This window comes from Eretmochelys imbricata, chromosome 23, assembly GCF_965152235.1.
Source record: "Eretmochelys imbricata isolate rEreImb1 chromosome 23, rEreImb1.hap1, whole genome shotgun sequence".
In the NCBI taxonomy this organism is placed as follows: domain Eukaryota; kingdom Metazoa; phylum Chordata; order Testudines; family Cheloniidae; genus Eretmochelys; species Eretmochelys imbricata.
Window position 1 is genome coordinate 1,004,055 of NC_135594.1, and position 10,719 is coordinate 1,014,773.

Here is a 10,719-nt window from a genome sequence, read left to right on the forward strand (position 1 = left end):
CCGAGTGCACGGAGAACCCCGTCCCTCATCAGTGGGTCCCGAGCCCCCCAGACCCTCCCACCAGGCTGGGGCCCCCAGGGCTATGCGGGAGGGTGAGGCTGGTTCTCCCAGGGGAGGGAAGAGGAGTAACTTGGACGCCAGCCCCGCAACACACAGGCCCAGGGTACCCCACCCCCTGGGGAACGCTTGGCCAAGGCGCCCTCCAGTAGCCGCCTGCCTCCTGTGACCCCCTCTGTCCCTGGGGGCCCCCCCATCTCCCCATCCTGCTCTGGGGGGAGCCCCACACCTGTCACCCCACCCGGAGCCTCGGGGGTCCCGGCTGGGTGGGCCGCTGGGCAAATCACCTCAGAGGGCTGTGGGGGTCTAGGCGAGGGGGCTGGGGGGCCCACTGACTGGAGAGAAGCGTCATGCGGCCCCCGGGGATGGACAGTGACTCCCCCACCCCCCCCCACGACAGGGTCAGCCAGCTGGAGAGGACAACAGGGTAACAGCCTCCTAGTGCTGCCGGCTGGAGTCGCTCCCTGAGCCCCAGGGGCAGGCTGGGCTCAGCACAGAAGGGCCCGGGGTTCACGCCCCGGGGGGGAATCCCTTGGCCCCAATCCCTGGGGACTCACCCCCCCCGGGGGGCCCATGCCCCCCTGTTCCCAGGGGGCGGGCAGCCCTAGAGCCACACAATAAATACCTCCCTGCCCCCGCCCCCCGGCATGGGCTCTCCAGCTGCCCCTCAGGCCTGGGGCCGGGCGGGGATGCAGGAGTGGGGGGGTGGGGTGAGGACGTAGCCGCGGGGGCAGAGGCAGCGGTAGGAGCCGTCCGTGTTCAGGCAGCCCCCGTTGAGGCAAAGCGCGGGGGGGCCTTCGGCCTCGGCGCATTCGTCAATATCTGTGGGGAGGAGAGGGAGAGGGTGAGGGGTGCCGGGGGGCTGGGCGCGGGGGGGTCCCTGGGGCGTTCACACCCAGGCCACATTGGGGTAGCTTCGCAGGGGCAGGGGGTGGGCTATGCGGGATGGTCAGGGAATCCGGGTCGGGGGAGCTGGCCATGGGGCAGGGGCTCACCCCGGCAGGGTGGCTGTGGGGCAGGCTCACTCAGGCAGGCCATGGGACAGTAGGGGAGGGGATGGCCATGGGGCTGGGCACGGGGTCAGGGCTGTGGGGGGCTGGCCGTGGGGCAGGCTCTCACCCAGGCAGGCCATGTGGGCAGTGGAGGGGCCGGCCGTGGGGCAGGCTCACCCAGGCAGGCCATGTGCGTGGTGGAGGGGCCGGCCGTGGGGCAGGCTCACCCAGGCAGGCCATGTGCGTGGTGGAGGGGCCGGCCGTGGGGCAGGCTCACCCAGGCAGGCCATGTGCGTGGTGGAGGGGGCGGCCGTGGGGCAGGCTCACCCAGGCAGGCCATGTGCGTGGTGGAGGGGCCGGCCGTGGGGCAGGCCGTGGGGCAGGCTCACCCAGGCAGGCCATGTGGGCGGTGTCCAGCCGGAAGCCGGGATGGCAGTGGCAGGTGAAGCCGTCGGGGACGCGGACGCAGCGTCCGTTCTCACAGCCGTTCAGGACCCCGCACTCCTCGGCCTGCAGCCCCTCGAACCGCTCTGGGGGACAGCAGGGCATCAGCGCCAGCCCCCCACCCCTGCCGGGCCCTGCTAACCCGCCCCCAGCCCCTGCTCCAAGGGGGCCCTCTCGGGGGGCTGTGACGGCCTGATCTGGAGCAGCCCCCCACGCCCGGCACCCTCCCCCAGCCACCCCACACCAGGCACCCCTCCTCCAGCCCCCCCACGCCCGGCACCCCTCCCTCAGCCCTGCCATACCAGGCACCCCTCTGCTCAGCACCCCCATACCCGGTGCTCCTCCCCACACACCCCCAGCCCCGCCCTGACCGGCACTCCTCCCCAAACCCCCCGTCACTCACTGGCGTGGGTCTCGCTGGCCTGGCCCGGCTGCTCGGGGAAGGGGCTGGCAGGGTTGGGGGGGTAGTTCCAGGCCGGGCCGGGCTCAGGGTCCGGGGGGCTACGGGGCCGGTAGGTGCGGGGGGCGTCAGGCCGCCGGTAGGGGGCGGGCGGCTCCTCCGGGCGGGCGTCCACGTAGGCCACGTCCTCGAAGTCGCCGGCCTCGTAGGTGGGGGAGCTGTAGAGCGAGTCACGGCGACCGGCGTAGCCCCCCAGGGCGTAGGGGTCATAGTCGGGGCGCAGGCCAGGCTGGGGGCCCCGCGCCGCGGAGCTGGCAAACAGCTCGGGGCCGTAGGGCAGCCCGTAGCCGGGGACGAACTCGGGGCCGTATTCGTAGGGCAGCCCCAGGCCAGGCCGGGCCGGGCCGTAGCTCGGGGGGCGCAGGACGTTGCACAGAGCCTCGAAGTCATCTGGGGGGGAAAAGACCTTTGCTGGGGGGCGCGGGACCCCAGGGGACCCCACTGCAGGGTGCAGGGCCCCCGGCCCCCCACCTCACTGCAGGGCCCCCGGCTTCCACCACAGGGCCCCCGACCCCCCACCTCACTGCAGGGCCCCCAGCTTCCCCCCAGGGACCCCGACCCCCCACCTCACTGCAGGGCCCCCGGCTTCCCCCCAGGGCCCCTGACCCCTCACCTCACTGCAGGGCCCCCATCTTCCCCCCAGGGCCCCTGACCCCCCACTTCACTGCAGAGCCCCCAGCTTCCACCACAGGGCCCCCAACCCCCCACCTCACTGCAGAGCCCCCGGCTTCCCCCCAGGGACCTCGACCCCTCACCTCACTGCAGGGCCCCCGGCTTCCCCCCAGGGACCTCGACCCCCCACCTCACTGCAGAGTCCCCCGCTTCCCCCCAGGGCCCCCGACCCCTCACCTCACTGCAGGGCCCCCATCTTCCCCCCAGGGCCCCTGACCCCCCACTTCACTGCAGAGTCCCCAGCTTCCCCCCAGGGCCCCCGACCCCTCACCTCACTGCAGGGTCCCCGGCTTCCCCCCAGGGCCCCTCACCTCACTGTAGGGTCCCCGGCTTCCCCCCAGGGACCCCGACCCCCCACCTCACTGCAGGGCCCCCGGCTTCCCCCCAGGGACCTCGACCCCTCACCTCACTGCAGGGCCCCCGGCTTCCCCCCAGGGACCTCGACCCCTCACCTCACTGCAGAGTCCCCCGCTTCCCCCCAGGGCCCCCGACCCCTCACCTCACTGCAGGGTCCCCGGCTTCCCCCCAGGGCCCCTCACCTCACTGTAGGGTCCCCGGCTTCCCCCCAGGGACCCCGACCCCCCACCTCACTGCAGGGCCCCCGGCTTCCCCCCAGGGACCCCAACCCCCCACCTCACTGCAGGGCCCCCCGCTTCTCCCCAGGGCCCCCGACCCCTCACCTCACTGCAGGGTCCCCGGCTTCCCCCCAGGGCCCCTCACCTCACTGTAGGGTCCCCGGCTTCACCCCCGGGCCCCCGAACCCTCACCTCACTGCAGGGCCCCCGGCTTCCCCCCAGGGCCCCTGACCCCTCACCTCACTGCAGGGCCCCCGGCTTCCCCCCAGGGCCCCTGACCCCTCACCTCACTGCAGGGCCCCCATCTTCCCCCCAGGGCCCCTGACCCCCCACTTCACTGCAGAGTCCCCGGCTTCCACCACAGGGCCCCTGACCCCCACCTCACTGCAGGGCCCCCATCTTCCTCCCAGGGCCCCTGACCCCCCACCTCACTGCAGGGCCCCCAGCTTCCCCCCAGGGACCCCGACCCCCCACCTCACTGCAGGGCCCCCGGCTTCCCCCCAGGGCCCCCGACCCCTCACCTCACTGCAGGGTCCCCGGCTTCCCCCCAGGGCCCCTCACCTCACTGTAGGGTCCCCGGCTTCACCCCCGGGGTCCCCGACCCCTCACCTCACTGCAGGGTCCCCGGCTTCCCCCCAGGGCCCCTCACCTCACTGTAGGGTCCCCGGCTTCACCCCCGGGCCCCCAAACGCTCACCTCACTGCAGGGCCCCCGGCTTCCCCCCAGGGCCCCAGACCCACCTCACTGCAGGGCCCCCGGCTTCCCCCCAGGGCCCCTGACCCTTCACCTCACTGCAGGGCCCCCCATCTTCCCCCCAGGGCCCCTGACCCCCCACTTCACTGCAGGGCCCCCAGCTTCCCCCCAGGGACCCCGACCCCCCACCTCACTGCAGGGCCCCCGGCTTCCCCCCAGGGACCCCGACCCCCCACCTCACTGCAGGGCCCCCATCTTCTTCCCAGGGCTGCCGATCCCCCACCTCACTGCAGGGCCCTCAGCTTCCCCCCAGGGACCCCGACCCCCCACCTCACTGCAGAGTCCCCGGCTTCCACCACAGGGCCCCTGACCCCCACCTCACTGCAGGGCCCCCAGCTTCCACCACAGGGCCCCCGACCCCCCACCTCACTGCCGGGTTCCCGGCTTCCACCAGGGCCCCCAACTCCCCACCTCACTGCAGGGTCCCCGTCTTCCCCCCCAGGGCCCCCAACCCCCCACCTCACTGCAGGGCCCCCGGCTTCCCCCCCAGGGCCCCCAACCCCCCACCTCACTGCAGGGCCCCCAGCTTCCCCCAGGGACCCCGACCCCCCACCTCACTGCAGAGTCCCCGGCTTCCCCCCAGGGACCTCGACCCCTCACCTCACTGCAGAGTCCCCCGCTTCCCCCCAGGGACCCCGACCCCCCACCTCACTGCAGAGTCCCCCGCTTCCCCCCAGGGCCCCCGACCCCTCACCTCACTGCAGAGTCCCCGGCTTCCCCCCAGGGACCTCGACCCCTCACCTCACTGCAGAGTCCCCCGCTTCCCCCCAGGGCCCCCGACCCCTCACCTCACTGAAGGGTCCCCGGCTTCCCCCCAAGGACCCCAACCCCCCACCTCACTGCAGGGTCCCCGGCTTCCCCCCAGGGCCCCCGACCCCTCACCTCACTGCAGAGTCCCCGGCTTCCCCCCAGGGCCCCTCACCTCACTGTAGGGTCCCCGGCTTCACCCCCGGAGCCCCCGACCCCTCACCTCACTGCAGGGTCCCCGGCTTCCACCACAGGGACCCCGACCCCTCACCTCACTGCAGGGCCCCCGGCTTCCCCCCAGGGCCCCCGACCCCCCGGCTTCCCCCCAGAGCCCGTGACCTCCCACCTCACTGCAGGGCCCCTGGTCGCCACCCCCAGGGAGCCTGCTGCCCCCCACTGCAGGGTGCAGGGCCGCCGGCCACCCCCCCCCCCCAGAGGCCACTCACTGGGGGGATATAGGAACCGTGGGGCAGGGACCCCAGGCTCCAGCACTCACTGGGGAGCGACGGGGGGTTCTGGCCCGTTCAGCGCCCCTCCGCGGCAACCCGGGTACTGAGCCGGCTCCCCCCCGCAGCCCCAGGTCCGACAGGCTCCAGCCGGGGGAGGGGCGGTGGGCCAGGCCCCTCACCTGAGTCTCGGGCGGGGCACAGGGCGCAGTCCATGCCCCAGGCCTCCCCGTACAGACAGCAGCACTCGGTGTAGGTGACCTGCCGGTCGAGGCGCGGGCGGCTGCAGACCAGGTCCGGCCCCACCTCCTGCCAGCACACGGCCTGGTTCTCGTCTGGGGAGACACAGGTGCGACCTCGAGCGTGATGGAGCGTGTGAGCCGAACAGTGCCGAGCCGTGAGCGTGCGATGAGTGTGTGTGCATGGGAGTGACGGAGCGTGTGAGCTGGACAGTGGCATGCCATGAGCGTGCGATGAGTGTGTGCATGTGGGCGTGATGGTGCGTGTGAGCCAGACGGTAGCGTGCGATGAGTGTGCACATGTGGGTGTGATGAAGCGTGTGAGCCTAACAGTGCTCTGCGATGAGTGTGCGCATGTGGGCGTGATGGTGCGTGTGAGCCAGACGGTAGCGTGCGATGAGTGTGCACATGTGGGCGTGATGGTGCGTGTGAGCCAGACAGTAGCGTGCGATGAGTGTGCACATGTGGGCGTGATGATGTGTGTGACCCAGAAGAGTAGCTGTGCCCTGCGCGTGCGATGAGTGTGCACATGTGGGCGTGATGGTGCGTGTGAGCCAGACAGTAGCGTGCGATGAGTGTGCACATGTGGGCGTGATGGTGCGTGTGAGCCAGACAGTAGCGTGCGATGAGTGTGCGCATGTGGGCGTGATGGTGCGTGTGAGCCAGACAGTAGCGTGCGATGAGTGTGCACATGTGGGCGTGATGGTGCGTGTGACCCAGAAGAGTAGCTGTGCCCTGCGCGTGCGATGAGTGTGCGCATGTGGGCCAGACAGTAGCATGCGATGAGCGTGCACATGTGGGCGTGATGGTGCGTGTGAGCCAGACAGTAGCATGCGATGAGCGTGCAATCAGTGTCTGCACATGGGCGTGATGGAGCGTGAGCCTGACCGTGCTGTGCGAAGAGCGTGCTGTGAGCGAGCCAGGGCCTGCATGTGCCCTGTCACTCTCTATGTGCAAGGAGTGTGCGAGCGCCCCCCGGAGCTGCGTGCCGAGTCTCAGCACGTGCACAAGGACTGTCTGGCCCTCCCCTGTGGGCGCCGGGGGGACGACCCGCAAGTTGCCGGTAACGTTTTGGCGAGGGAGGCGCCTGGCAGACTGGGGACGGCGACCCTGCAGGCTCCGAAGGGTTAAAGCTGCTCCCAGGCCGGGTGGAGATGTCAGGGTCGGTGGCGCTGCTGTGGGGGCTGGACCAGCCTGGGTCACTGTGGAGTCCGGACGGACAAGGGGACCCCTGCGGCCGGGGCAGCCATGCCTCACGGCCAGCGAGGAAGTAATTCCCCACCCCCCGCAGGGGCCGAGCTGGGGAACAGAGGGGAAGTGTCGGGGGGCTCAGAGTTGGGCTCCGGGCCACAGAGCCAGGGCCGGCAACATGCCCAGCCTTGCTCCTTTGCCTGGCTGAGCACCAGGTGACTGAGAAACTCGCCCTGGCCAATGCTGGGGCCCCAGAGCATGGGGGGGGGACCTAGGATATGGGGGGGCCCAGGCCATGTTCGGGCAGGGTCCAGGGGGGCATCACTCACCCAGGGCTTGGCTGTCGTTGGCCACGCAGCGGCGCTGGGACCCGTCCAGCACGAGGGGGGGGGTGCAGGCGCAGTAGAAGGAGCCGATGGTGTTCACGCAGCCCCCGCCCACGCAGGGCTCTGCCTCCTCGTCAAGACACTCGTCATTATCTGGGACAGACACAGGGGTCACCGCGGCGTCGCCCCCACGGCCCCTCCAGCCGGCGCGTCTCAGAGCAGCAGCCATTGCGCCAGGGGCCAGTTTGGGGGGCTGGGGTGGGGGGAAGAGGAGCTGCGTTGGGGGGCCGGGGGAGGAGGGCCTGGGGTCTCACCAATGCACTCCAGGTGGTGCGTCTCGTAATAGTAGCCATTGGGGCAGTAGCAGGCGTAGCCGGGGGCCTTGTTGACGCAGACGCCCCCCCGGCACAGCTGGGTGTTGAATAGCGCACACTCGTCCATGTCTGGCGGGGGAGACACACACGGCCTGACCATGGGGGGACTGTCTGGCGTCCTCTGCCTGCCTCAGTTTCCCTCTGAACTTGGCCTCGCGCCCGTGGGGGGGGCAGCGCAGAGACGGGAGGGGTCGGTCACAGGGTGTGGGACGGACGGGCCAAGAGCGGGTCCAAAAAGACACCAGGAGCCCCGCGGCCTGAGCTCGAGCACGGGCAGGTGGAGTCGGGGAGCCCAGTGGGGGGACGCAGAGCTCGGACCTGGGACAGACAAGAGGAGAAGCGGGTCCCATGGCAGCTTGGCCGGGACGAACGCTGGCCTGGGCCGCCCCAATTCTGCCCCGGTGGCTGGAGAGAGACGGACGCTGGCCAGGGGAGTCAGGAGCACCCAGAGGCCTGGCTCCCGCCAGCTGCCACCCACCCCTCCCCCCACTCAGACCCCCACAAGGGGGCGCCAGGCAGCACCGACCTGTGAGTGCGGCGAGGGGTCCTGGTGCGGCGTAGCCGTTCCCACGGGGGCACAGGGCCTGGTACTCCACTAGAGCCGGAGAGAGCGAGCGTGAGAGCCGGGAACCTCCTCCTGTATCCCACGGCGCCCCCCAGCACTCACAGGGAGCCCCCCGCTCCAACCGTGGGACCCATTCCCCTCCCAGAGCCAGGGATGGAACCCAGGAGTCCTGGCTCCCAGCTCCCCCCTCCTCCACCAGCCCCACTTCCCCCCCAGAGCCGGGAGAGAACCCAGGAGTCCTGGCTCCCAGCTCCCCCTCCTCCACCAGCCCCCCTCCTCCCCCCAGAGCTGGGAGAGAACCCAGGAGTCCTGGCTCCCAGCTCCCCCTCCTCCACCAGCCCCCCTCCCCCCCCAGAGCTGGGAGAGAACCCAGGAGTCCTGGCTCCCAGCTCCCCCTCCTCCACCAGCCCCCCTCCTCCCCCCAGAGCTGGGAGAGAACCCAGGAGTCCTGGCTCCCAGCTCCCCCTCCTCCACCAGCCCCCTCCTCCCCCCAGAGCTGGGAGAGAACCCAGGAGTCCTGGCTCCCAGCTCCCCCTCCTCCACCAGCCCCCCTCCCCCCCCCAGAGCTGGGAGAGAACCCAGGAGTCCTGGCTCCCAGCTCCCCCTCCTCCACCAGCCCCCCTCCCCCCCCAGAGCTGGGAGAGAACCCAGGAGTCCTGGCTCCCAGCTCCCCCTCCTCCACCAGCCCCCCTCCTCCCCCCAGAGCTGGAGAGAACCCAGGAGTCCTGGCTCCCAGCTCCCCCTCCTCCACCAGCCCCCCTCCCCCACAGAGCTGGGAGAGAACCCAGGAGTCCTGGCTCCCAGCTCCCCCTCCTCACACCAGCCCCCCCCCCCCCAGAGCTGGGAGAGAACCCCTGCCTATGAGCCCCAGGGTGGGACTGGCACTGGGGCAAGCCCCCCGGGCTGTCCAGCGGGACACAGTGAGCGGGGGCAGGGTGGGTCCCCATCTGGGATGCTGGGCTGGGGCTCGGGGCCGGGCACAGGGGCCGGCTGGCTTGGGAGCCACAGAGGGGCCGGCTCCAGCTGCCAGGGCAGATTCTGGAGAGCACCCAGCTCCTGAACCTGCGGGCACTGGCTGGGCGAGACTTGGGGGGGCGGGAGGGTTGAACGACGCCTGTTTCTGACAGGGAGGGGGGCTGGTGGGGCAGGGTGCTGTCACTTGTGGGCTCACAGCAAGGCTGGATCTGAGCCCTGGCTCCACCCCCAGACCTGGGCTGGGCACTGGGGGGGGCATAGGGCTGGGGGCAGAGGGGGGCGGGGAGGAGCAGGATTAGGGGCAGGAAGGTGGTGGGGGGCAGGGCCGGGCCCCCCCTCGTACCTGTGCTCGGGTGGGGGCAGGGCTGGGCCGGGCCCCCCCGTACCTGTGCCCGGGTGGGGGCAGGGCTGGGCCGGGCTCCCCCGTACCTGTGCTCGGGTGGGGGCAGGGCTGGGCCGGGCCGGGTCCCCCCGTACCTGTGCCCGGGCAGGGCTGGGCCGGGCTCCCCCGTACCTGTGCCCGGGTGGGGGCAGGGCTGGGCCGGGCTCCCCCTGTACCTGTGCCCGGGTGGGGGGCAGGGCTGGGCCGGGCCCCCCTGTACCTGTGCCCGGGTGGGGGCAGGGCTGGGCCCCCCCGTACCTGTGCCCGGGTGGGGGCAGGGCTGGGCCCCCCCGTACCTGTGCCCGGGTGGGGGCAGGGCTGGGCCGGGCCCCCCCTGTACCTGTGCCCGGGTGGGGGCAGGGCTGGGCCCCCCCCGTACCTGTGCCCGGGTGGGGGCAGGGCTGGGCCGGGCCCCCCTGTACCTGTGCCCGGGTGGGGGCAGGGCTGGGCCCCCCCGTACCTGTGCCCGGGTGGGGGCAGGGCTGGGCCGGGCAGGCCGTGCCCCAGGTATGCCCCAGGCTGCAGCAGCATTCCTGGTGGGTGGCGTTCCTGGCCAGCACCTTCTCGCAGGCCTGATAGTAGCACTCCTGGCGGCTGGGGTCCCGCATGGGCGCTCCAGGCTCGGGCTCGGGCTGGGGGGGCGGGCAGGCGACCGGGGCGCTGGGCTGCAAGGCAAGCGGGGGGCGGGAAGCCCCAGTGAGACGGGCAGGCCAGGCCCTCGGCCCGGCCCCACCTGGCCTGGGGCGACGCCGCCCAGTTACGCCCCGGGTTCTTCCTAGTCGAATTACGCTACGAGTCTGGGATGGGAGCGTCCCGGGGGGGGGGGGGGCGGGGGGGGTCGTCGGCAAGGTCTCGACCTGCTGAGCAGATTGTCCTGTTCGGATGAAGGTGTCCCTGCGGCATCCGAGTTGGGAAGATTGTCTGGGCACCTCTGACAAGCGTTTACCCCGGGGAACGCCCGCGAGGCAGGATGCAGCCAAGCCAGACGGCTGGGACGGGCCATTGCGGGGACAGCCGCCCTGAGAAGGGGCTAATCTCGCTCCGGGGAGCCTTCCCGGGGACCCTACAAACCGCCTCTGACTCCTGGCTGGGATGACACTCTGGGGTCACGTGACCACGTGTCCTGGTCCTGCACCCCGCCTTGGGCTACCCGTGTTTCTCCAGTGACCCCGCGATGCCACAGCTATTTAAGGCAGGGGAGTGACATCCTCCAGGGTCTTCACGAGGCCTGGAAACACCGGAGAGGCAAGGACTGAACTGGGGAAGGGCTGAATCCAGTCTCGAGGGATTTCTAGCCTGCGAAAGGAGCACCTGGCGTTTTCACGCTGCAAGCAAGTGCAGCCTGCCCCTCAAGAATCTCTGCCAGCTGCCTAAATCAACAATTCGGACACGAGTAGCAAATTCTCACCCTCGCTTTAGTACATTAAGCTTCGTTTGTTTATTTGCTGGGTGATCTGTTCGCTGTCCCTGATAATCACTTAAAATCTATCTTCTGTAATTAATAAACTTGTTTTGTCTAAA

The 10,719-nt window shown here is 71.1% G+C and overlaps 1 protein-coding gene across 1 annotated transcript in view; it reads right to left on the reverse strand.

Annotated features, from left to right (window-relative positions):
- Positions 1-708: 708 nt before the first annotated feature.
- The window catches only part of LTBP4 (latent transforming growth factor beta binding protein 4), a 41,324-nt gene continuing 31,313 nt past the window's right edge, over positions 709-10,719 (reverse strand). The window contains 9 exon segments of the mRNA XM_077840739.1: positions 709-879; positions 1,439-1,579; positions 1,897-2,343; positions 5,329-5,481; positions 6,906-7,055; positions 7,217-7,345; positions 7,803-7,871; positions 9,659-9,863; positions 10,404-10,426. Coding sequence (XP_077696865.1) covers positions 725-879; positions 1,439-1,579; positions 1,897-2,343; positions 5,329-5,481; positions 6,906-7,055; positions 7,217-7,345; positions 7,803-7,871; positions 9,659-9,863; positions 10,404-10,426 — 1,472 coding nt within the window. The 3' untranslated portion in view covers positions 709-724.